This window comes from Bison bison, unplaced genomic scaffold (genome assembly GCF_000754665.1).
Source record: "Bison bison bison isolate TAMUID 2011002044 unplaced genomic scaffold, Bison_UMD1.0 scf7180017864519, whole genome shotgun sequence".
Taxonomy (NCBI): Eukaryota; Metazoa; Chordata; class Mammalia; order Artiodactyla; family Bovidae; genus Bison; species Bison bison.
Window position 1 is genome coordinate 6,262,323 of NW_011495072.1, and position 27,648 is coordinate 6,289,970.

General features: G+C 36.6%; 1 protein-coding gene across 1 annotated transcript in view; it reads left to right on the forward strand.

Moving 5' to 3' along the window:
• TRIM33 (tripartite motif containing 33) overlaps positions 1–11,537 on the forward strand; it is a 150,831-nt gene extending 139,294 nt beyond the window's left edge. The window contains 5 exon segments of the mRNA XM_010831022.1: positions 1,669–1,792; positions 2,881–2,955; positions 4,931–5,083; positions 6,466–6,516; positions 6,596–11,537. Of these exon segments, the coding sequence (XP_010829324.1) occupies positions 1,669–1,792; positions 2,881–2,955; positions 4,931–5,083; positions 6,466–6,516; positions 6,596–6,808 (616 nt within the window). The 3' untranslated portion in view covers positions 6,809–11,537.
• Positions 11,538–27,648: the final 16,111 nt, after the last annotated feature.

The window sequence follows — 27,648 nt, forward strand, 5'->3', positions numbered from 1 at the left end:
CATTGTATGACCCCATGGCAGGTAAATCTGGTTTCAAACATTAAAATATTAATTGATGAGCATTCAGTACAAACTTGGAGAAGGCGATGGCACCCCACTCCAGCACTCTTGCCTGGAAAATCCCATGGACGGAGGAGTCTAGTAGGCTGCAGTCCTTGGGGTCTCTTAAGAGTCAGACACGACTGAACGACTTCACTTTCACTTTTCACTTTCATGCATTGGAGAAGGAAATGGCAACCCACTCCAGTGTTCTTGCCTGGAGAATCCCAGGGACGGGGGAGCCTGATGGGCTGCTGTCTTTGGGGTCACACAGTCGGACACGACTGAAGCGACTTAGCAGCAGCACCAGCAGCAGCACTACAAACTGATGATACCAGCTAACACAGTAGAACACATGTGCTGGGCTTGGTGATGACGCCTGTAGTCTCGTCATAATTCTGTAGTGAACTAACTAACTTGGACAGTTCACTGATTTTCAGGGATTAGTTTCTTCATCTACAAGTAGTAGAATTTGGAGCTGTTTTTCTCCCCTTCCATTTAACATATTTATGTTTATGCTATTTCATCTCCAGTTGATTTCAGAGACCATAAAATAATAGAATCATACTTAATTCTTTGAGCCTTCCCTCTTCTCCATCTCTAACCCCAAAATTTTTTAAGTGTCCTTTGGAAAGCTCAGCTTCTTTTTGCCTCTAGATAAAGATTCACATTTTCTCTCAGATTCCTAAGAAGCAATGGTTTTAGTTGAATAGTGCTACCCTTTTTGAAAAATTGAACGTTTAGGATTAGAAAAGTACTGGGTATATATGAACAATGCCAGCATATTTTTCTGAAGAATTGTAATTTTACCTAAATTTTAGAAGGTATAGTCACTTGCCATAGCTGTAATAAGAGCCTTCTTTTTGTTTACTCTTTCAGAAAAGAAAGGCATTGACATTTTGGTCTTGAAATTAAAGCTTTTTATACTTTTGTTTCCTTTGGATAGTAACATCTGCTGGAACGTTAGAATTTTGCCACTGAAAACTTTCTCTCAAAGGCAGATGCTTTGGGAGGAATTGAAAAGGTGACATAGTGTTAGTATAATCCTTAGAATATGTATATATATGTGTGTGTGTGTGAGATGAGGGGAGGGAAAGGAGAAAATGCATACGAAGTAATCAAATTGGAGTTTATAGCTTGACAGAAATCATGATGTAAACAAAACTATTAACTGAGCAGATTTAAAAGACTAGCTATGAAAATATAATTGTTTTATTTTTGGCATTGCATGCCAAAAGAAGATACCTGAGGACCTCTGTATCCTGTATTCCTTTCTTCTTCATGTGTATGAAGTCACCATGGTGATAATACTGGGGTTTTGAAAAAATTGGTCTTACGCTGCAAGTGCTGATCATCAGCTTTGTGCTATGAAGAGACCCATTTTTAATGGAGGTAGTGGTTTTATATTGCTTTCCAGAAGGTAATCAGTTGAAGAATGGAGACATTTTGGGACGTTTTTAATCATATAACTTCACTTTATGAGATTTGGCAAAAATAGTACCTCTTTGGTTCCACAAAAACTGGAAAGAAAAGAAAACAAGGAAACTGAAGACAACCTCTAGAGAGCTAGCTTTCCTAGAGTGAGTTTTGTTATAATTACAAAGACTGACTGCCTGTTTCCTTCTTTAGTGGGGACTGGATATGCACATTTTGCAGAGATATTGGGAAGCCAGAAGTTGAATACGATTGTGATAATTTGCAACATAGTAAGAAGGGGAAAACTGTGCAGGGCTTAAGCCCCGTGGACCAAAGGGTAAGTGGCAAGTTGATTTGTTATTAGGGATTCTGTAGTTGTCTGTCTATACATTTTTTTTTTCCTTCAGTGTAACATACATATAACCTGGTAATTTTTCATTTTTTAATCACATTATCTGATGGTATATACGTTCATGACTTCTGAAATCTTTGTGTATAGACCTTACAGAGCCTTTAGCTCTAGGCTCTTAAATTTAGCTTTCTCACACTTAACATTTCCCAGCCTAATCTTGGTTTCTTATCCTCTCCTTCAAAAAATGAAGGCAAGAAAATAATGACATAAAAACTGCTTTCCTGTCTCAGTAATTTCCATCAAATAGTACCACCAGTCATCTCTTGCTCAAGCCAGAAATTAGAAGATCTCTTCACCAAACCTGATTCTACTCTTGACCCTCGCAGTCCATTTTCTGTGCAGTACATTGTGTTCTTTTTAAAATAGGTAAACAGGTCTGTCGCTTCCATGCTTAAAATCCTCTAAGCACCCATCATATTAAGAATGAAATCCAAAATCCTCATCATTTCACTCAGATTTCTGCTGAACTGTTCTGTACTCTGATCTCCAAAGACAGAGAATATCTTTCACAGACTTCTGTGGCTGTTACGATTTGTTTGACTTTGATCTAATGCATAAATCCATCTTCCACTATCTTTGAGGAGAAAGTATGTGTTTAGAGTGTTACAAAAACATTTCTGATTGTATAACAAAATTCTTGAATTGGATTGAGAAGACACAGTTTTTATTTCATTTTGAACCTGAGCGGAATCCTTTCAAAGAGAAAGGGAATAGCATGTGTCTCGCCTGTCTTGGGGAATTAAAATGAGTAGCAATAAGAGGTAATAGTAGGTAAATAAGTTATATACAGTAGGATAGAAGGTAGTTGCAGTCTCAGAACTAAGTGGGAAACAGGTAGTTTTATTTTGTATTTACAGCTAGTATAAGCTATATGTAGGAGGATAGCTAGTATGTAGAGAGCTTATCTTCAGTTTATTGTAGTAATACTTTATACTGATAAAGTCCTCACTTTCAAGAATATCTTTTTAGGGGGGAAAACAGTTCATGGGTTTTCTTTTCTTTTCTTGGGCCAGAAATGTGAACGTCTTCTGCTTTACCTCTATTGCCATGAATTAAGTATTGAATTCCAGGAACCAGTTCCTGCTTCGGTGAGTTGTTTACCTTAGTACTTTCTTGGTGAATAAGTTTAGTATAATATTTAAGACTACGGGGTCTGGCTTTAGTCTGCTGATGTTAAAACTCAGGCTTGAATAATCTCTTCATCCAGTCTCTTTTCTAAAACGGTTTCTTCCCTCATTGAATTATTTTCAGGATTCTATACAGTAACCTGTGTAAAATAATTTTAGCATAGTATTTGATAAAATTTTTGAGTAATAAGAAGTACTTACTGTGTTATTAGGGCTAAATGGATATGAGTTTCACTGTTGAAATTGCAGTTTGTTTTTAAAGACTGTTGCTCTGATCAAAACTTAATTTCCACATCCTCTTTTACTTTTAAAATAGACATAAGAGTTACAGCTACAGGTATAATTGAAAGAGTCTTGAACTAGGAATTAGAACACTTGACTTATCCAAGTTCTGCCATTAACCAGCCTTATAGCTGGGGAGATGTACATAATTTTCTGCCTCTACTTTTAACTATAGAGGGGGCATTTGAATGAAATTATTTCTAAAATTCAGTTGTATGATTTCTACATCCTCTTTACTTTTAAAATGGACATAAGGGTTACAGCTACAGGTATAATTGAAAGAGTCTTGAACTAGGAGTTAGAAAACTTGACTTTTTCCTAGTTCTGCCATTAACCAGCCTTATAGCTGGGGAGATTGACATAATTTTTTGCCTCTACTTTTAACTACAGAGAGGGAATTTGAACAAAATTATTTCTAAAATTCATTTGTATGATTGATTCTAAGATCTGTACCTTGGGGAGAAAAATCTCTATGCAAGTATTAATTTGAATAAAAGTATAACGTTGAACCTTTTATAATGGTTTTGCCTTCATAAGCCCTCTTTTATGAACAATCAAGAGTAATAGAAGACTGTGGGGAGAATTTCCAAGCCTTTGCGCTTTGTTTTTCTTAAAGCAGGTTTTTGTAAGCAGGTTTTTGTAAGGAATAAAGACTCTAAAATCCTATAGTAAAAGGAATACCAGGGATACATTATAAATGTGATAAGAATATGCTACACATATTGTATTTGCTTGCTGTTGATTGTTGAATTAAGATATTATTGAATACCAGACCTCTTATATAGGGTATTGAATAGTAATTTGTTTACTTAGGGAGGCTTAGAAATGGAAAGAGTAAAAGGTTCTAGATACAAGGAAGACATTTTGTTCAGATAGTAATCATCTGACACCAGGAAGTCTGTCTGGTCTTCAAGTTCAGGGACTTTACGGTAGAAAATTACTTTCCAACATTTTCTTTTAATGAACTTTTAAAATTGTTTCTCTGTGTTCAGTTATTTTTGCAAAGATACAGATTTCTGCCCAGGAGTTGGGGCCAGAACGCCCAAGCATGACCACTAAGTGGATAATAGGGGCTTTCTTGGTGGCTGAAGATGGTAAAGAATCTGCCTGCAATGCAGGAGACCCAGGTTTAATTCTTGGGTTAGGAAGATTCCCCTAGAGAAAGGCATGGCAACTAAATGGTTAATAAAATTTTTTCTTGTGTCACTACAGTCTCACCTCTGTTGCTATGTTCAGAGTTCTGTGATATAAGGTTTTATCCTCTATAAAGGATACCATATTCTATAGCAATACATTTTGTAATCTTCTTTCCTTATTTTAAAGTCATACAATTCTGATGGGCAAGGTGTGTCCCTAACACTAGTGGTTGGCTTTCCTTGCTGATTGATTTTTTTCCCCCCTTAATTTCCTTTTTAAACATGGAACTTTGGGTCCTTCATGGAAGACCAAGGAGACTACCACATATTCTGAATGTGATTTGATTTTCATGTAATTGTGACAGAAGATTTCAAGTACAATTCACTATACTCCACATTTGCACACAGCTGGCTTAATCAACACATATTTTTCTCTAACATTAATATACATCGCATTTTCAAATTAAACACTTTGGCATTTTTGGAGAATCCTTATCTATCCTTATTTGTTTCTTTAGATACCAAACTACTATAAAATTATAAAGAAACCAATGGATTTATCCACCGTGAAAAAGAAGCTTCAGAAAAAACATTCCCAACACTACCAAATCCCAGATGATTTTGTGGCTGATGTTCGTTTGATCTTCAAGAACTGTGAAAGGTTTAATGAAGTATGTTAGCTTCCAAACTATAGAGTCTTGGATTATTAGTTTTTGTTTGTTTGCTTATTTTGTTACTGGATTTTGTTTTCCCTGCCAAGAGATTTTTTCTGTTGATTTGAAAAAATTATTCTACTCCAGGTCTGTCAAAAGTAAAATTTGATTGCATCCACAGTTCCAAAGAAGAAAGTTTACTGTATATAATTTGAAATATATACTTAAATATAATGTAATAAATTAAGAATATTATTGGATATCCCTTCCTGAATATGTTGAGGGTTGAGATAAGCATAGAAAATAGTCTGTAGTTAAGTACATTTTGTAGGAAATGATTACATACAAGCCTACATTTTGGATACATTTAGGAAAGGGATTTGTACCAGTGTCTTTGATTTCATTTGTGACCATATAAATATAGAACCTTAAAAGTATAAACTCAAGTGGCTCATCTTGACTAGTAACCCAGAGTGTACAACGTTGAGTTTTCTCAACATTTCAGCAATATGACTTTCATTAACTTTGGTTATGTATTTTTTTTGAGAATAAAGATGAGCTATCCATGCCTTTAGTAGAAATGTGATGTATATCACCTTCAGGGATGTTTTTGTTATCTTTGGGAAGGTCAAATTTCTTTTTTGTGAAGGAATATTTTAATTATTATAAGAGAAGAAAATGGATGAGAATCCACAAAATCTTCAGATTACTAGAAGTTTCTTTATTGCTGATAAAATTTGAATGCCGTATGAATATTACTAAAAAATTCACATTGAATCATGTGAAATGTACTCAGAGTTGCCTCTAGGAGCATCTAGGTGGCTTTTTAATTTCATATTAAAAATATTAGTGATAAGTTTTGTTGCCTTTATAGCAGTGTGTCACAGAGAATGTAGGAAAACCTCATTCTCTTGAAGTTAAATTAATACAGTCCCAAATTTCTTGTCTTATTTTCTAATTCAGATATTTTCAAATAAGTATGCTTTCATGAGCCATAGCTAATAACATTTGCCAGGAAGAAGACCTATTTTAATGATAGTTAAACAATTTATGATTAACAAATGACCACACAGATGGAATTCTGATTGATTGTTGAAAGCTTGTTGGTTAGAAAAACAACAAAACATTTCTTATATTTGTTTCAAATAATTTTTTGCAACTCCTATTCAGGTTGACCTCACTAATTCAGAATTTTGAGAAAATTTCACAGTAGCTTTAATAATAGCTTTGTAAAGAAAGTGGGTCCATGTTCTGTATAATTTTAGGAAGCTCTTGAACTGGTCATAGCAGTTTGTTCCCCCTATTATGGCTGACTTTCGTCGCCAATCCTATGCAGTCTTATAACTTTAGAAAGGATTATAATTTCCCTTTTTTTTTTTTGACTCTGGTATCCTTTTTAGATGATGAAAGTTGTTCAAGTTTATGCAGAAACACAAGAGATTAATTTGAAGGTAAGCTTTTCAGACCATGCAAACTTGGTGAAGGAATATGCATTACCAATAGGTGAATATTCCTATCTTTTGCTTGCAGGCTGATTCAGAAGTAGCTCAGGCAGGGAAAGCAGTTGCATTGTACTTTGAAGATAAACTCACAGAGATCTACTCAGACAGGACCTTCGCACCTTTGCCAGAGTTTGAGCAGGAAGAGGATGATGGTGAGGTAACTGAGGACTCTGATGAAGACTTTATTCAGCCCCGCAGAAAACGCCTAAAGTCAGATGAGAGACCAGTACATATAAAGTAAAATGACATGAACTTAAACCAGTTGTTCAAAAAAGAAAGAAAAACTTCTATTTAAGTGTTGCTGGAATATCCTGCCTACAGTGGGCTCCTTCTTGAAGAAGATGATAGCTTTTACACAGTATTAGATTGAAATAATGGACAGAAAACACATTCTGGTCAAGAAAGGGGGAAAGGACTCTATTTGCAACTTTAAAAGTGAAAACAAAAGTCAAAGTGAAATGATTTGAAGATTTCTTTTACTTCAGAGAATGGTTCTGATTGCTAGAATGGGCTGATGTTGATGATCATTTGGTATTGATTGGTGCAAATACTGAGTGTTCAAGTACTTAAGAATCATGTCACTGGTTAAGTTGTCTCTTTGGACTAGAGTGCACATTTACTAAAATGACTTTCATGTCTCTCCCTTCACACATATACAATACTGGGTTATTTTCTAGTCAAAAATCAAAGTTCTCAGATTCCACTTTGATATCAATCAGTGCAGATGTACATTAGATCATGCCATTATATTTTATCTCGTTTTGATGCTGTTGGGCCTTAGTTTTTATATTGGTTAAAATAATTCAACAGTAGATTTTCTGTTCATACTTAAAGACTTTGGGAAACATGCCTATTGAACTTCATTTAATCAACTCTAGTGTTGTACTGAAATAAATATGGTAACTTTTCAGTAGCAGATCATTTATAATAATCATTTCCAGAAAATACTTCCACAGAATTGTACTTCCCAATCAAATCATCTGATCACACATTTATTCCCATGAAAGGTAGAATGGTTGTTTGAAAATTAATCTAGTTTTCTGTACATTTAAAATTTGATTGAGGTGACAGCTGGCTCTTACCCCGTCTTCCTTCATATCGGTTTTCTGATAGACCACTATTGGCAAACAGTTATCTGTCAGCTACCAAATGTGTAAAATTTTCTGTATTTCACTTTGTCTTATTTGTAAATAGTGAACTAAAACTTCTGGCAGATCAGCAACATTTGCTGAGCCTGTTTTTTAAGCTAATATGTATTCTTACTAATGTTCCTATCAAGAATGGATTTGTAATATATGCTGTCTATTTCTAATGTTCACATTCATATTTTGAGGTTCTATCTTATTTTAATAGAGAACAGACTTCTCAGAAAATCTTCAGAAGCAGCTTATTATTAAAATATCAAAATATTGAAATAAACCCGGTGGGGTTAGATTACTCATCCGTCCACCAAGTGGGACATTTGCATGGACTGGGGGCTTTAAGGACTTAGAACAGACCTGTAAGTATATCCTGAAGATGAGCCAATCAATCCCCACTTGAATGGTTACTGGAGTAGACCCACCTTTACGACCCTGATTTTAGCACCCAAGGCAGATAAACTCACCTTGGCTCTGTTTCATTTTTCTTCTCTTCATTTGTGATGCTCAGATCCAAGATGTGTGTTCTAGACTGTGTACAGGCTTCTCTTTTGTTGAGTTAAAAATTTTAGTCCTACTTTTGTATGGACATACTAGAATGTAAAGTGACCAAAATAGAAGACTTGCCATTAGATATTTTTCAGATGTCAGCATATTTGTGGCAAATCATTTGCCTTTTTAAAAATTCAGCTTAAACAGTTCAGACAGTAGACTACTCAGAAAAACTTATTTGACATAATTGTCTTAAGAGGTAAATATTTTTTAGTGCGTATTGAATCAAATAAAGTGCTCTAAAGAAGTTATTACACAAATTTCTTTGGGTTGTTTTTCTTTAACATGTGGTGGAGGTAAACATGAATATGATTCAAGCCTTCTAATGGTGTATTAGTTTTATTATTGCTGTTGACTTCATTCTGTGGCTTTCTTTTAGCTTTTTCAGTTGTTACAAGTTAAACTTTAAAACATATACCAAAACTTATCAATTTACTCAAATCTCAAATTCTTTAGAACAGATTTCTTATAAAAAGGAAAAATTATTTTAAAATACTTTTATCTATGTGCATTTTCCTCTTTCCTACAACATTCATGATTTCTGTTTATCAGGAGACTTACCTAAGGGTACATTTTGGTAAGTGATGAGTAGCAATGTAACTTCATTTTGCCAAGCCATTGAGTGCTGATAGTTTGTGCTTGCTCTTCATGTGAATCCTTTTCATGGTCTTAGATAACGCATTCTACCAGAAACAAATTGTAAGTAAAATATTTGATATTTGGGGCCTTAAAAGCTAATGTGTTCCCTTAAAGACATTTACATGTCAGATGGAGATTTTGGTTTTTATTTACTTTTAATATTGGTTCTTAAAAAGCCAGTTATTGCCAGCATTTAATAGGTTCCATTTCTGTTAACAGAAGGTAGGTTCATACGGATGAGGAATTACTGTTAAATTATATAACTTATCAACAAACCACCATTATATAAAGGTATTCACTGTAGATTTCATTAAACCTTTTTTTCTTTCACATTCATCATTCACTGTGTTTCTAAGCTGATTTATTCACTAAACATGCCTGTTAAAGTATAAAAAATTTATATTCAGATATCTTACATTTTCCTGTTCATTAATGTTTTAAAAAGACAAACATTGAATATCAATCCCTGAAGTCCGTTTGTTTTAATACTCCCTTAAAATTGTATTCTTTGTTAAAAGGTAGTATTTTTGATTTGAAGATTTAAACATTTCCTTAAACTTTCACCACACTTCATTTTTCATTTCCATTAAGAACAAGGTGTTCCTCGGTCTGTTCCTCTGGCCTAAATTTGTATTTTTTAGCACTTGGGTCAGCTGATACAGTGAATGAGAGAACTGCTTTGCAAGGTGAAGCATGTATGTGTTCCAAAGTATGGTTAAGTTGTAGGTCAAGTTCTACTGAAACATAAAATCATTACTAGAGAAAGGTTAAGGCATTGAATCCACCGTCAAAATTATTCTTTTTGGAATCAACAAGGTACTTTCTGACTTCTATTCTTATATAAGGAAATTTTAAATAAATTTTAAAGTTAGTTAATTCTAATTTTTTTGTTACAACATTGAGATTTTTAGTTACTCCAAAGAAATAACACTTTTAAATAGAAGCAAAAGGTTTATAGTCTGCAAATTGTGGATTTATCAATTACCTCAGCAGGTATCCTGCCATGTAACTATTAATGATTAGTTTTAATAAGCCAGTAGTCTTAGGTTTATTGGACTATGCTCTTGGGTTGTGGCCTACCATCCATTATTCTCTTAGTATTTAAAATGGAGTAAATGCTGTGGCCCCTTCTCCCTTGGCCTTTTAAAATCCCTTATCCATGCCCACTAATATACAACATATGAAGTATAAAAAATGCCATTTCTTGAGGTCAGCACTGCTTATTTGCATACTCAACATTGGATCAGTGAGTAGTTTTATAGTAGTCTACCCTCCCCAACTTCCCTAATTCAAACAATCAGGTTCTTAAGTCATGCCACGAATTCTTAACGCATACTGTCTATATTAATAATCTGCTTGAGGTGATCCAAGGTGTTAGGTGAATCACAACTTGATCATCATATACCAGACCTGGATGTTTATTTCCCACAGTTACCTTCTCCTTGATAAAGCAATAACACTGCTTTAAGTCTGTTGCCTAATAGCATGTCATAATCCTCTCGTGGATGGTGATTTTATAGGAAAGTTTGTATGCATATCACCCAATCTATCTTTTAAAAATTAAGGAATTTAAATGTATGCTGGACCTAATGACAATATATTGTGGCATTTTATTTTAAAAATTGGGGAAAGTTGCATATTTTTTTAAAAGTAGGCATTTGAGTAAAAAAATCGAAGGTACTTTTTTAAGAAAATTTATATGCCACAGTTTACATAGACATTTCAGATTTCAACATATACTCTTGATATAATGGTTTCTTTTACTTGGTCAAAATGCACGTATAGTATTTCTTCCATCTTAGTTCCTTGTGTTTGCCTTTGTGGTCTTTTATATATTTTTATTGTATCTGAGAAACAAAATTATCTTCAAAAATAAGTCAATTTGGAAATATTTATTATAATCAAACTACAAAATGTACAAAATTAAGTTTAGCCCTTTTCTAGCAAGTGATCTTTAAAGTTAAAAATGCTGTTCTTTTAAATTCTCCAGATTTGTATGTGGGAGGGCACTGGAATGATCTTGCAAGTGCCACTGCAATATTCCCTTTCAAGTGTGGCCTAAATTTCAATCTTAAGGACGAAATGCATGTCTGCTCCTGGTCTGAAAATGTAGGCATTAATTATATTTTAAATCACAGTGAAACATGTATATAAGCCTATAACAAGATTTGTGCAATTTGAAAGCCTTTTGATTTTCTTTGTAGACATACCTACACACGAAAGGGTTAAATTCACAGCCTTACTAGTTCCTTGTTTCCCCTCATTATTGTTCCCCTCTTCTCTCTCCTCATTATTATTACTAATACTACAGTTACTTTTTTTTGCACATAGTTAACTACCCTTCAATATGATTCTGAAAGAAAAAGTGCTGTTTCTGTGGTATTGTATTCTCTAAATAATCATATTTAATTTTTTTGAAACAAGGTTGCAGTTTCTAATTGTTCTATTCCTGTGTTTTTTGCTGGTGTGTAATAAAAGCAAGGTTTTCTTTTCATGGTTATTTAATACATTAGCTGCCTGTAAATATTTCTTGTTATAATGCTCTGGAATGTGTTGTAGAAGTTGTATTAGATTAGTTTAAAACCTTGTTTGAAAGCCACGTTGTTTTGGTTATTTCTATTAAATTAGAAAATTGAAAAAGTTTTCAAATGAATCTTTTTTCTTCCTCCTCTTTGAGACTTAATCACTTAGATTTTAAAAATTTATACTCTGTGAGGCACCGGAGATACTTTCATGAACAAGATAAAATACAGTCCATGCCCTCCCAAATTGTTATACTCCATTTGAGAATGATAGGGATTAACACAGAATATAGTTAGTAACACAGGGAAGGATCTAACCCCAAATTTTGTTCATCAGGAAAATGATCTATCTCACTCATAAAAGACAGGACCAGGTAAAAGAGAAAATGAAGAGAATAAATATACAGAAGCCTAAAAGTAAAAGGAGAACATTTTTGTATTCCAGGACTGAAGGGGTCAGTTTAACTGGAATAGAATGTAAATTGGAGTAGTAAAATATTAAGCTGAAGAACAGAGCAGGATCCTTTTCATGCAGAAAGTTATAATAAAAGGGGCTTGGGGCTTTTTCACTGAGGTCAACAAGGAGTCCCTGAAGAATTTTAAGCAGGATGGGGCTTAGTGAGTTGACATAATTAAAATGATCTTTCTGATCTGATTAAGAAGAATGAGTTATGGAAGAGATTGGTACTGGAAAGGCAATTTTAGGCTGTTCGTAATCTAGGTGAGCCCTAAGTTATCTAACAGTGGAGATGGAAAATGGCAGTCAAATTTTAGAGAACTTTAAAAAGTGAGCTATCTCAGTAACTATCCCAATGGCCCAGTAACTGAGGCCATGTGGTTGCCTAAGATATTTTATGTGGTACCTATTAAAATAGGGGGAGAAAGGAATAGATTTGAGGATTTGGTGAGTTTAAAGTTCCTCTGGAAAATTAAGGAGAAGGTAGGTGTCCTTCTAGGATAGTTCTGGTGCTTATCCTGGGCTGCAGATAGAATCTGTAAGATACATCAGGAATCATGTCTGTTGTATTCACTGAATATGCCTAGCACATGGTAGGCATTCACCAACAAGTGTCAGAGTTGAGCCACTTGCTAATAGTAACAATGTGTAAGAGTATATTATTGCCTAGGAGATTTATAGAATGAGAAGGGTAGAATCCTTAAAGCCAGGAGACATTTAAGGAGTAGGAAAAAAAAAAAAAAAGACTTCAGAAGTACAGTATGGTTAGTCATGAAAGAAAGCCAGGAGAGCCATAATGGAAAAAGGCTGCAAGAAGGGATGTGAAAAAATCAGTGATAAAGTGTTGAAACAAGAGATGAAGTAATGTTAAACTGGCCATTAACTGTAGGAATTTAGAAGCCATAGATGACCTTTTGATAAGACCTGCTCCAGTTTGGACAGCAGCAAGAGTTCAGCGGGTTAGATTAATGACTGAGTGTAGGCTGTTCTTTAAAGAAATATGACTTTGGTTTTTCTTCAGGTTATTCAGAGCGAATGGTCATGAATAATTAAGTAAAGCATCACAATGAAATTTCCAAATTGTTAAGCTTTCTATATGCATTGTATAGTGGGAAAAGAATGGATTTTGACCATTGGGCAGTCTTTGGTTGAAACCTTTTGATTTGAAGTGGTAAACTTAGATTTACTGATCTGTGTATACTTCGATTATTTATGTTGAGAAATGGGGATATTCATATCCAGGTAATGGAATTGACAGGACACTATGTGTCATCCCTGTGGCTACAAAGGAAGTTCTCAACAACCATTTAGCTTCCTTTTTCCTGTTTCTCCTGCCTGTTATTGCCATGAAAAGGGGCGGGTTAGAAATGTCAGTTTCTCCCTTTTTACTGATGAGATAAAAGACTTCAGTACAGATCTGTAAGAGTTGTAAATCTATCCTCTTTGAAGTAGTTAACTTGTCAGCCAGTAATTTAGTTGATAGTTAGACTTCTAAATCCCAGCAGATACTCATATTTTGCCCTAGATTTTTAGGGAGTAATAAATGCAAAAATTAACAGGTAGGATACATATCTAGTGCCAGCTTTTGTCTCAAGCTTCCTTTTCGTATTACTTGAGCCTCAGGTAGTGGTAAATACAGCATTGTTCTTTTGTTTACACATATGTTGGTGATTTGGAAAGGCAATATACAGGACATCAGTTTCTGCAATATGGCAGACTGCATGCCCTGAGGAACCCTGATGGTTCAAACATCTGAAATGCTGAATAAGACTCAGTTAAAAACAAAAACCTTGTTTAAGTGTATTGCTGAGTTAAGAAGGAAGATGCTCAAAGCTCTACCCTGTCTGTCACCTGTAGCATTTTTGCCAAAAGTATTTGGCCTGAATCTAATCATGTGGAATAGACATAAGTGGAATATGTTTTTTACAGAGATGCTTGATATGAATTCTTAAAGTAACTTGTAAAACAAATGTAGAGGCTATTCTAGATCAGTTACATGTAGTGCATGACCTTAGATTTGATATTGAATTAAATCATCCCAGCCATTAAAACATTTTAGGCACATCTGTGAAAATCTATATATGAACTCTTAAATGATATGGAATGTTTAATTTCCTTAGGTGTGATAATAGATTTGTGCTTATATATAAAATCCCTTTTTTTTCTTAGGACATGGCATGCTCTAATATCTAGGGATGAAGTATTATCATAAATGGTTAGGCAAAATGTATGATAGTGCATATGTGCCAGGAAAACTGGTAAGTCAGGTAAAGGCAGATGAGTGCATATTGTTTGGAACTTCTGGAGACTTGAAAATTTTCAAAATAAAATTAATGAGAGGTGGGACAAAAAGCATGAATCCAGGGAAGAGTTAAGAGGACCATTGCTCCAGGTGTACTCAGGACTTTGGAATGAGATCAAAGTATAAGGCCAGTCTAAGTGTGAAGTCAGAATGAGGTGTTTTTCTAAAACCTGGGACCTCAAAATATGATACACTCAATGAAAGAATGAACCAGAATAGCCTACTTCAGAGAGGAAACTAAGTACAGGGAAGAAAAAAAATCTTCCCTAAGAATTTGTACCCACTAGCCAACACTGACTCACATTATTTATCTAGTCATAGAAATTAAAGTGGGTTCAGGTTAGAGGTGATTACAGCCACTTAACAGAATTAATGTTAATACTCTTACAGAAAGCACTTGAGACCCAATCTCCAATAATGTTCGTAGGTAATGTGCCAATAGTCTTGGATTCATTCAGAATGGCAAAAATGAGAAGTTTTCTTAAAATTGGGAGAGAAAGCAGATTTTGACCCATAATGACTATATTGGATGAGTGTTCAAATTAACATGTCTAAAGTTGGGATGGCATTGTAGTATATTTTGGTTATGTTCATGGTAAAAAATGGCGTAGCCTTCAATATTTGATGGCTTGGGTTCATTGAAATACAATACCGGGAATAGAGCATCAACAATTTGAGAAGGAATAAAGAGTATTAAAAATGGTGGAGGTGCAGGATAACAAGAGTTCATGGAAAGAAAAATAACCAGTTGGACCTAAAATATTTAGAAATAAAAAACAGATGAAAGACCAAGATGAAATGATACAGAATGCAGTATATTACAGAGTATATGAAGGACAGGTTAAAGGACAGACATCAAGAATATATGGAGAAGGTCAAGGAACATCTAATTAAAGTGTGAGATGGAGATGATAGAATACTTATGGATGATACTTGAGGGTATTTTGCTAAGAATTTGCCAAATTTGAAGTAAAAACATCTTCAAATTGGTGGCGTCTGGGGAAAAAATCATTATCTAGATATACTGAGCTAAGTTGTGGAAGACAAAAAATGAGAAGTCAAAGTAATACTCTTACAAAGCAAAACCACCAAACTAGAATGTCTTAAAAGAGTAAGAGAAGAGCTCTCCTGAAAGTAACAGTAGTCTTAACAGCTGTTTAAGAATAGCAATGAAAACCAGAAGACAATGGAATAATATTTTAGATATTGAGAGGAAGCTGTTGGGCCAGAATTTTGTACCCAAAACTATCCAAAAAGGCAAGCACATTTTGCCTAATAAGGGTTTACTACCAATATATCTGTCTACATTAAATGAATGTGAGGGTTTTACTCCAAGAAAAGCAGAAACAAAAATCTAAGACATAGTAAGGAATGGTGACCAAAGAAAATGGTTAATGAGGGTAAACTTTATAAAATAATGTCAGTTTTTGCAAGTTAAAAAAAAGGCTGAATGATTTATGGCAATAGCATTTCTGCTTCCTGGAAACTGGAAAAAACACATAAAGCCCCTGAAGGTGGTCCTGTGTGCAAACAGCAGATGAAGAACCATCTCTTCAAGAAAATATGTGAAAATTCTGTTGGTTCAACTGTTAACAGGTTCTAAACATTCCAAGACTCCCTCCTCTCCCTTGTAATCTCTAACATAGACACTTCAGACTGCTGCAGCCCAAAACACAGGCTTCCTCTCAACTCCTAGTTGGAAGGCTCTTTTCCTAGGAAAAGCAGGACATGTCTCATCCTGCCCTCAGCTACCTGTTGCTGGTGCCAAGTCTTGAGTGTGGTTAGAAGTGGGAGCACTCTTCAGCCTCCACTCAGAAAGGAGCCTCCACCTTGAATGTGGCATGCTTAATACACTGGGACACTGATCACCTTTGCCCTGTCTCATGAAGTGGTGGTTCCATGCCAGGAGAGGCAAACTGAGACCTCAAGCTGCTTTCCCAACCTCCTCCACTGAGCTTCTAGGGGTGTCACACTCAGAAATTTGACATTGTCTAAGCTTGGGCTTAAAGAGATTTTGCCTTGAAGGAGAAGCAGTTAATGAAACCAATATCTCCTTTTCTTTTGTGAAGGAAGTGACTTCATTTTTCAACAGAGCATTGATAACTTCATACCTGAGGGCACAACACTAGCTGTTCAGTCGCCAAGTTGTGTCTAACTCTTCATGACCCTGTGCGCTACAGCACACAAGGCTTCCCTGTCCCTCACAGTCTCCTGGAGTATGTCCCAAGTTCACGTCCATTGGATCGGTGATGCCTTCCAAGTGTCTCATCCTCTGCTGTCCTCTTCTGCCTTCAGTCATTCCCAGCATCAGGGTCTTTTCCAGTGAGTCAGCTGTTCTCATCAGGTGGCCAAAATATTAGAGCTTCAGCGTCAGTCCTTTCAATGAATATTATATTCAGGGTTGATTTCCTTTAAAATTGTCTTGTTTGACCTCCTTGCTTTCCAAGGGACTCTCAAGATTCTTCTCCATCATCACAATTTGGAAGCACCAGTTCTTTTGTGCTCTGCCTTCTTTATTGTCCAGCTTTCATATCCATATATGACTACTGGAAAGACTAAACGGACCTTTGTTGGTAAGGTGATGTGTTTGCTTTTAAACACAGTCTGGGTTTGTCATAGCTTTCCTGCCAAGAAGTAACCGTCTCCCGATTTAATGGCTGCAGTCACCACCCACAGTGATTGTAGAGGCCAAGAAGAGGACACACTAGAGGTTGTGACGAGACAACTGAGATGAAATTCAAGATACAGTCTTAAACTGTAGGTCACTAGTTTATAAGGGCTTCCCTGATAGCTCAGTTGGTAAAGAATCTGCCTGCAGTGCAGGAGACCCTGGTTCAGTTGCTAGGCTGGGAAGATTTGCAGGAGAATGGAAAGGCTACCCACTCCAGTATTTTGGCCTAGAGAATTCCATGGACTGTTTAGTCCATGGGATCACAAAGAGTTGGACACAATTGAGCAACTTGCACTTTGAACCAGTTTATAGGGAATGAGGTAGCTTGAAGGAGCCAATCCCTAGGATTGTAAGTTTCAAACAGATTTCTACCTTTAAAGGCTCCAGAATACGCCAACATGATTGGAGTATTTCTCTGCCTTTAAAGGAGCCAGAATACTCCAATATGATTGGAGTAGTTTATAGAGCACTTTTATGCCCCACAACATTGTTGAAAACAGTACATGAGTGTAACAGCTGAGCATAGTCAAACAAGGGAGCCCTACTAAACCCCAAGAATTTGTGATTATACCTAAAGCTGTACCTCTTGAGGTACATCAGAAGCTTAATACTAGGAGAGGGGAGGAGGTAACATTTCACTAAATTTCAGTTCAGTCACTCAGTCATGTCTGACTTGTGGCCCCATGGACTGCAGCATGCCAGACCTCTCTGTCCATTACCAACTCCCAGAATTTGCTCGAAACTCATGTACATCGAGTTGGTGATGCCATCCAACCATCTCGTCCTCTGTCATCCCCTTCTCCTCCTGCCTTCAATCTTTTCCCAGCATCAGGGTCTTTTCCACTGAGTCAGTTCTTCACATCAGGTAGCCAAAGTATTGGAGGTTCAGCTTCAGCATCAGTCCTTCCAATGAATATTCAGGACTGACTGCCTTTAGGATTGACTGGTTTGATCTTGCAGTCCAAGGAATTCCAGAGTCTTCAACACCACAGTTGAAAAGCATCAATTCTTCAGTGCTCAGCTTTCTTTATAGTCCAACTCTCACATCCATACATGACTACTGGAAAAACCATCGCTTTGACTAGATGGACCTTTGTTGACAAAGTAATGTCTCTGCTTTTTAACATTCTGTCTAGGTTGGTCATAGCTTTTCTTCCAAGGAGCAAGCATCTTTTAAATCCATGGCTGCAGTCACCATCTGCAGTGACTTTGGAGCCCAAGAAAAGTCCGTCAGTGTTTCCATTGTTCCCCATCTATTTGCCATGAAGTGATGGGACCAGATGCCATGATCTTAGTTTTTTGAATGTTGAGTTTTAAGCCAGTTTTAAGACACTAAATTTCAGACAGTCACAAATACCAATCCTTGGAGGTGAAGGAGGGGAAGCACCCATTGCTACAATGCATTATCTAAAATCTTCAGTTCCTGACAAATAGTCATGCAAAGAAACGGGAGTGTAAGTCACACTGGAAATAAAGTATTCAGCAGAAACTGCCTGTGAGAGTGACAAGAGACACTTGAAAATAAAACTAAAGGAAACCATGGTTAAAAAGTAAATGAAGATATGATGACCATGTTACATCACATGGAGAATATCAATAGAGAGATATTCAAAAGAAATGGAGGGACTTTGCTGGTGGTCCAGTGGTTAAGATGCCACACTTCCACTGCAGGGGACATGGGTTTGATCCCTGGTCAGGGAAGTTTTGAAAGCTGTGTAGTGCAGCAAAAAAAAAAAAAAGAACCAAATGGAAATTTTGGAGTTGAAAAGTACAATTTTAAAAATTCACTAGAGAGGCCCCAACATCAAGTGAACTTGAAGAAGAACGAATAGATGAACGTGAAGATGGATCAATAGAAATTAAAAATGAATACAGCTTCAGCAAAATGTGGGACACGATTGAAGACTCTAACATAAGCAGGATGGGAATACCAGGAGAGGAGAGAAGTAAAAATACACAAGGAATTTCCACAAAGTACTGCAAATCAATAACTTTATATTCCAGGAAATTTAGTGAACCCAAATATGATAAAAGCAAATCTTCAGAGATATAAAATTTTAAAGTGTCAAAGACACAGAATATCTTGAAAGAAGCAGGAGAAAAATAACCTACTTTCAAAGGAGTGAGGAGAAGGGGACGACGGAGGATTAGATGGCTGGATGGCATCACTGACTCAATGGACATGAGTCTGAGTGAACTCTGGGAGTTGGTGATGGATAGGGAGGCCTGGCATGCTGCGGTTCATGGGGTCGCAGAATTGGACACGACTGAGCGACTGAACTGAACTGAACTGAAGGTTAAAAATTGACTTTGCAACAGTTTAACATTGGAGACAAGAAGGCTGTAGATAAAATTCAAAATGCTCAGAGGAAAAGAATGTCAACCAAGACTGCTATATCCAGCAAAGGTCCCCTTCAGAAGTAAAGGTAAATTAAAGGCTTTTTCAGATAAAGCAAGATGTGACAGAATTTGTTGCTAGGAGATCTGACTTACAAAAAATTTGAGGAGTTAAAGTTGAAAGCAAATGACACCATGTGGTAATCTGAATCTGTTTCAGTAAAGATAATTGTGTAAGATATTATGTAACTATATAAACATAAATGCATATTTTCCTTCACTTAATTGTAATAGCAACTGTATGGAACAATATGTATATTATATGTCATTGGACCCAGACTGAAATACAAGATATGTATATTGTATTTCCTAATAACAGCATAAAGGAGGTGGGTGGGAGTTATATTGGCATAAGGAAATTACTATACAGTTGACCCTTGAACAACATGGGGTTGGGGCACTGCATTTGAAAATCCATGTGTAACATTATAGTTGGCCCTCCCTATCTGTCGCTCTGTATCCAGGGATTCAGCCAACTGTGGGTTGTGTAGTACTATAGAATGTATTTATTGAAGAAATTCCATGTATAGTGGACCCATGCTGTTCAAACCCATGTTGTCAACATTTAAATTGGTTAAATAATTATAATAGTCTATTGTTGAAATTTTATGTATAATATTACAAAAAGGAGGAAACTAGAATAGAGCTATAAGGATAATATTCCTATAAGGAATTAGCTTGGAAACCTGTATCTGATCATGTTAAGATGTGTATGGTAACGTCTAGAAAAACTTAAAAACCCTCAAAATGTACAGTGAAAATTCAAAGACATTAAAATACTACTTTGGAAAATATTTACTTAAAGCAAAAGAAGGTGTTGAAAGAGGACTAAAAAAAAAACAAAAAGACATGAGACACAGAAAGCAAAAATTAAAAATTTAGGCAGTAATCCAATGATGTTAATAAAAAAAAAAAAAACAGTAAATGTGATGATTAAGCAATCCAACTAAATGACTGAGATGATCAGACTGGATGGATAAATATATGTTGTCTTCAGGAAATGAATAGAAGGGAGTAAAATGTGTCCTTCAAACAGCAACCCCAAGAAACTTGGAGTGCTTACACTTTGAGAGAGAATAACTTTAGAACAAGACATAGTATGAGGAACATTTTATAAAGTGATTAAGTGTCAGTCCACATCAGGAAGATTTAACAATTACACATTTGGAGAAGGAAATGGCAACCTAATCCAGTGTTCTTGCCTGGAGAATCCCATGGACGGAGAAGCCTGGTAGGTTGCAGTTCATGGGGTCACACAGAGTCGGACACAACTGAAGCGACTTAGCAGCAGTAGCAGCACAAAAATACAAGACAGCAAAAAACTGATAGACATGAAGGGAGAAATAGTACAACAATAATGGTTGGAAATTTCAATATCCCACTTTGAATAATGGGTGATACAACCAGAAAGAACAATGAGACAAGATGAACAAAACTATAAACCAACTGATCTAATAAGTCTAAGAGGATAGAAATAATGCAAAATGTTTTTCATCAACAATGGAATGAAATCAAAAAAAAGTTTGAGAAAAATCACAAATAAGTAAATTATTAAGTGTAACACTCAAATAACCAGTGGTTCAAAGAAGAAATCAAGGGAAATCAGGATATACTTTGAGACGAATAAAAGTAACACAAAATATAAGAACTTATGAAATTCAGTTAACATTGCTTAGAGGGAAATTTATAGCTATAAATGCCTATGGTAAGAAAAAAATTGAATCAATAGCTTAACCTTCCAGTGGGCTTCCCTGATAGCTCAAATGGTAAAGAATCTGCCTGTGTTGCAGGAGGTGGTTTATTTGCTAAGTTATATCCAACTCTGCAACCCCATGGGCTGTAGCCTGCCAGGCTCCTCTGTCCATGGGATTTTCCAGGCAAGAATATTGGAGTGGGTTGCCATTTTCTCCAGACCCATTCCTGGGTCAGGAAGATACCCTGGAGAAGGGTTAGGCTACCTGCTCCAGTATTCTTGGGCTTCCCTGGTGGCTCAGATGGTAAAGAATCTACCTGCAATACAGGAGACCCTGGTTCAATCCCTGGGTGGGGAAGATTCCCCTGGAGAAGGGAATGGAAACCTGCTCCAGTATTCTTGACTGGAGAGAGGAGCCTGGCAGGCCACAGTCCATCAGGTCGCAAAGAGTCAGACACAACTGAGTGACTAAGCACAGCATAGCAACCTTCCAACTAAGACACTGAAAATGTATAGCAAACTGCACCTAAAGCAAACAAAGGAGAGACCAGAGCTGAAATTTAGAAATACCTAAAGACAATAGGGGAAAAAAATCAATAAAACCAAAAGCTGATTCTTTGGAAAGATCAACGGAATTGACAAACTTTTAGCTAGATTAACCCAGGGAAAAAAAAGATTCTGATTAATAGAATCCAGTGAAGGATGGAATGTTACCACTGATCTTTTTTGCTTTGGTTTGTTTTAATTGAAGTACAGTTGATTTACAGTACTGTGTTAGTTTCAGGTGTATAGCACAGCTATTCAGTTTCATGTATATTTCATACATGTATTTTATGTTCAGATTTTTTAATAGGTTATTACAAAATACTGAGTATAGTTCTCTGCTATACAGTAGGTCCCTGTTGGTTACCCATTTTATATATAGTAGTATATATTTCCTTCCTACCACTTATCTTATTAGAAACAAAAGGACTATGGGACTTCCCTGGTGGTCCAGTGGTTAAGACTGTTCGTCCATTGCAGGGAGCACAGTATCCACCTCTGGTGGGGGAACTGGGATCCTGAATGCTGCAAGAGATCACTCTCTCACTCTCCACCCAAAAAAAGGATAAGAGAAAACAATAAATGATTGTGTGACAACAAATTAGATAAACCTAGATGAATAAATTCCTAGGAAAACAAACTACTAAAACTAAAGAAAAAAATAGATAAGCTGAATAGGCCTCTACTCAGTGAAGAGTCTGAAGTAGTAATTTTAAAAACAAAACACTACCCACGAAGAAAAGCCTGGCTCATTTGGCTTCACTACTGAATTTAAAGAATTTATATCAATTTTTCATGAAATGGTCCCAAAAATAGATAAGAAATACTTTCCAATTTTATGAGGTATTACCCTGATACCAAAACTAGACATCATAAGAAAGGACTACAGACAAATATGACAAATATCTATTACTATGGATGTACAGGTCAACAAAACACTAGCTAACTACATGAAGCAACATAAAAATGAATTATACACCATGACCAAGTAGGATTTATCTGAGGGATGTAAAGTTAGTTCAACATCTGAAAGTCAACATGATATCAATTGAATCAATACAATAAAAAACAAATTTCATCATCTCAGTAGGTGGAAGAAACACTTGACAGAATCTAGAACCCCTTCATGATAAAAAAAAAAAAAAAAAAGATAACAAACTAGGAGTAGAAAGGAACTTTCTCAACCTAACCAAGGACATCTGTGAAAAGTCCGTGATATTGAATATCACATCATGGTAATCCAAGTCTATGCCTCAACCAGTAACACTGAAGAAGCTGAAGTTGAACAGTTCTATGAAGACCTACAAGAACTTCTAGAATGAACACCCAAAAGAGATGTCCTTTTCATTATACGGGACTGGAATGCAAAAGTAGGAAGTCAAGAAACACCTGGAGTAACAGGCAAATTTGGCCTTGAATTACAGAATGAAGCAGGGCAAAGGCTAAAAGATTTCTGCCAAGAGAATGCACTGGTCATAGCAAACACCCTCTTCCAACAACACAAGAGAAGACTCTACACATGGACACCACCAGATGGTCAACACCGAAATCAGATTGATTATATTCTTGCAGCCAAAGATGGAGAAGCTCTCTACAGTCAGCAAAAACAAGACTGGGAGCTGACTGTGGCTCAGATCATGAACTCCTTGCCAAATTCAGACTTAAACTGAAGAAAGTAGGGAAAACCACTAGACCGTTCAGGTATAACCTAAATCAACAGTGGAAGTGAGAAACAGATTTAAGGGACTAGATCCGATATTCAGAGTGCCTGATGAACTATGGACAGAGATTCGTGACATTGAACAGGAGACAGGGATCAAGACCATCCCCAAGAGAAAGAAATGTGAAAAAGGAAAATGGCTGTCTGAAGAGGCCTTACAAATAGCTGTAAAAAGAGAAGCAAAAAGCAAAGGAGAAAAGGAAAGATACACATTTGAATGCAGAGTTCCAAAGAATAGCAAGGGGAGATAAGAAAGCCTTCCTCAGTGATCAGTGCAAAGAAATAGAGGAAAATAATAGAATGGGAAAGACTAGAGATCTCTTCAAGAAAATTAGAGATATCAAGGGAACATTTCATGCAAAGATGGACTCAATAAAGGACAGAAATGGTATGGACTTAACAGAAGCAGAAAAACATCTATTTCTGCTTTGTTGACTATGCCAAAGCCTTTGACTGCGTGGATCACAATAAACTGTGGAAAATTCTGAAAGAGATGGGAATACCAGACCACCTGACCTGCCTCTTGAGAAACCTGTATGCAAGTCAGGAAGCAACAGTTAGAACTGGACATAGAACAACAGACTGGTTCCAAATAGGAAAAGGAGTACATCAAGGCTGTATGTTGTCACCCTACTTATTCAACTTCTGTGCAGAGTACATCGTGAGAAACGCTGGGCTGGAGAAAGCATCAGCTGAAATCAAGTTACTGGGAGAAATATCAATAACCTCAGATATGCAGACGACACCACCCTTATAGCAGAAAGTGAGGAAGAACTAAAGAGCTTCTTGATGAAAGTGAAAGAGGAGAGTGAAAAAGCTGGCTTAAAGCTCAACATTCAGAGAACTAAGATTATGGCATCTGGTCCCATCACTTCATGACAAATAGATGGGGAAACAGTGGAAACACTAAGAGATTTTATTTTGGGGGGCTCCAAAATCACTGCAGATGGTGATTGCAGCCATGAAATTAAAAGATGCTTGCTCCTTGGAAGGAAAGTTATGACCAACCTAGCCAGCATATTAAAAAGCAGAGAGACATTACTTTGCCAACAAAGGTCAATCTAGTCAAAGCTATGGTTTTTCCAGTCATATATGGATGTGAGAGTTGGACCATAAAGAAAGCTGAGTGCTGGAGAACTGATACTTTTGAACTGAGGTGTTGGAGAAGACTCTTGAGAGTCCCTTGGACTGCAAGGAGATCCAACCAGTCAATCCTAAAGGAAATCAGTCCTTGACTATTCATGGGAAGGACTGATGCTAAGGCTGAAACTCCAATACTTTGACCACCTGATGTGAAGAACTGACTCATTGGAAAAGACCCTGATGCTGGGAAAGTTGGAATGCTGGAGGAGAAGTTGATGACAGAGGATGAGATGGTTGGATGGCATCACCAACTCCATGGACATGAGTTCTGAGTAAACTCTGGGAGTTGGTGATGGACAGGGAGCCCTGGCGTGCTGCAGTCGATGTGGTCACAAAGATTAGGACATGACTGAGCAATTAAGTATATAACACAGGAATTAAATTTAACCAAATGAGTGCAAAACTTAAATTCTGAAAAGTATAAAACAGAATTAAAAGATCTGAGTACTTAGAAAAGCATCTCATTCTTGGATCAGAAGACTTAACATTGTTAATAATGCAATACTCCAACTGACATATGTCAATAGATTTGGTGTAATCCCTATTAAAATCCAAGATGACTTCTCTGTAGAAATTAATGAGGTAATTCTAAAGCTCACCTGGAAATGCAAGGGACAGGATAGTTAAAACAAGCTTGAAAGGGAATAAAGAGGTTTCACACTTCTCATGTCAAAACTTATCAGAAAGCAAAGATAATCAAGACATTATGGTATGGGCCCAAAACCAGAAGTGGATCAATGGAATAGAACGAACTCCAGAAATAAATTCATAAATCTCTGGTCAGCTAATTTGTTAACAAGAGTGCCAAGGCAATTCAGTTGGCAAAAGAATAGTCTTTTCAACAAATGTGAGTGGTTCAACCAGATAGTCATGGACAAAATAATGTAGTTGGACCGTTACCTCATAACAAACAAATTAAGATGTATCAGAAATGTAACTATAAGAGGGAAAGAACCCACCTGCCAGTGCAGGAGATGTAAGAGACATGGACTCAATCTCTGGGTCGGGAAAATCCCCTGGAGGATGGCATGGCAATCCACTCCAGTATTCTTGCCTGAAAAAATCCTATGGACAGAGGAGACTGGCAAGCTGCAGTCCATGGGGTCGCAGAGTCAGACACAAACTTAAGTGACTTAACACACACATGCATAAAAGTTTTAGAAGACACGACGGGGAAAAATCTTCATTATCTTGTATTCGGCAAAGAATTCTTAGACGTGACACCAAAAGCATAGCAACAACAGAAAGATAAACGACTTCATATGAATATCAAATTTCATATTCATCAATGGATACCATCAAGAAAGTAAAAACCCACAGAATGGGAGAAAATATTTGCAAATCATACATCTGAAAAGGGACCATATCCAGAATTTACTCGCCTCTTAAAATTCAATAAAAAGACAAATAACCTAATTAAGAAACGGGTAAAGGATCTGAACAGACATTTCTCCAAAGAAAATATACAAATGGCCAATAAGCACAAGAAGAGAGGCTCAAAATCATCAGGGAAATGCAGAGCCATCTAGCCTAGGATGGCTAGAAGTAAAAAGTCAGATAATAACAAGTGTGAGCTTGTAGAGATATCAGAACCCTCATACTGCTGGTGAGACTAATGTGGTACAGCTGCTTTCGAAAACAGTCTAGCACTTCCTGAAACTTAAGCATAGCTTTACCATATGATCCAGAATTACACTCCTAGTGTATAAACGGAGAAGGCAATGGCACCCCACTCCAGTACTCTTGCCTGGGAAATCCCATGGATGGAAGAGCCTGGTAGGCTGCAGTCTATGGGGTCGCTCAGAGTAGGACATGACTGAGCGACTTCACTTTCACTTTTCACTTTCATGCATTGGAGAAGGAAATGGCAACCCACTCCAGTGTTCTTGCCTGGAGAATCCCAGGGACAGGGGAGCCTGGTGGGCTGCCGTCTCAGGGGTCGCACAGAGTCGGACACAACTGAAGCAACTTAGCAGCAGCAGCAGCAGTGTATAAACAGAAACAAAAACCTAGTTCCACACAGAAACTTGCACACAATTGTTTTTAGCAATATATTCCTAATAGCCAAAAGGTGGAAATAACCTAATGTTCATCAATGACTAAACAGTATGTGGTATGTTTATACAGGGAAACCTACAGGAGACAGAAGATAGATTTGTAGTTGCTTAGGGTTAGGGATGGAGAAGGCAGTGGCACCCCACTCCAGTACTCTTGCCTGGAAAATCCCATGGATGGAGGAGCCTGGTAGGCTGCAGTCCATGGGGTCGCTAAGAGTCAGACACGGCTGGGCGACTTCACTTTCACTTTTCACTTTCATACATTGGAGAAGGAAATGGCAACCCACTCCAATGTTCTTGCCTGGAGAATCCCAGGGACGGGGGAGCCTGGTGGGCTGCCGTCTATGGGCTCGCACAGAGTCGGACAGGACTGAAGCGACTTAGCAGCAGCAGCAGCAGGGTTAGGGATTGACAGCTAAAGGGCATGGAGTTTCTTTTGGAAGTGAAGAAAAATATTCTAAAATTGACTGTAGTAATGATCGTGCATATCTGTGACTATGCTAAAAACCTTGGAATTGTATCTTTTAAGTGGGTGAATTGTGTAGTATTTGAAATAGCTTAATAAATATTGAGGGACTTCCCTGACAGTCCAGCATTTAAGACTGCTTCCAATGCAGGGGTCAAGGGTTCCACCTCTGGTCAGGGAACTAAGACTCGGTAAAAACAAATAAAAAAAAAAAATTGGAAAAATGAAGAAGCCTACTCATAAACAATAAGAGCTAAAATACTGAACAAAAGTAGCATATAAGCAGGAAAGAGAAACTCAAAAGCATTTTAAGGGCCTTGGATTGTTTGACAGCAGAGTCAAGATACTGGTCACTGTTAGATAGTAATATGCATAATAATAACTTAAAAATAATAGTGTAATAAACATGCAAGGAAAGAGGGAAACTTAAGGAAGGAAGAGGGGAAGAAAAAGATGAATAGAAAGCACAAAGTAATATGGAAATAAATCCAAATATTAATAATCAGTAAATATAAACAAACCAAACTGCCTAGTAAAAAGGAACTTTGTCAAACTATATTTGAAAATTTATAAACTTAATTTTTTTACAAGGAATATACCCTAAAACGAGCATACGGAAACATAAATTTCAACAAGGATTTATAGAACATAATATCCAATAATTGGAAAGTATACATTTCTTTTGAATGGGTTAAACCAACCTATGGTAATAGAATTTAGATGAGTGGTTATTTCCAGTGGGGGGACTAGATTTACTGAAAAAGACCGTAACATTTTTGG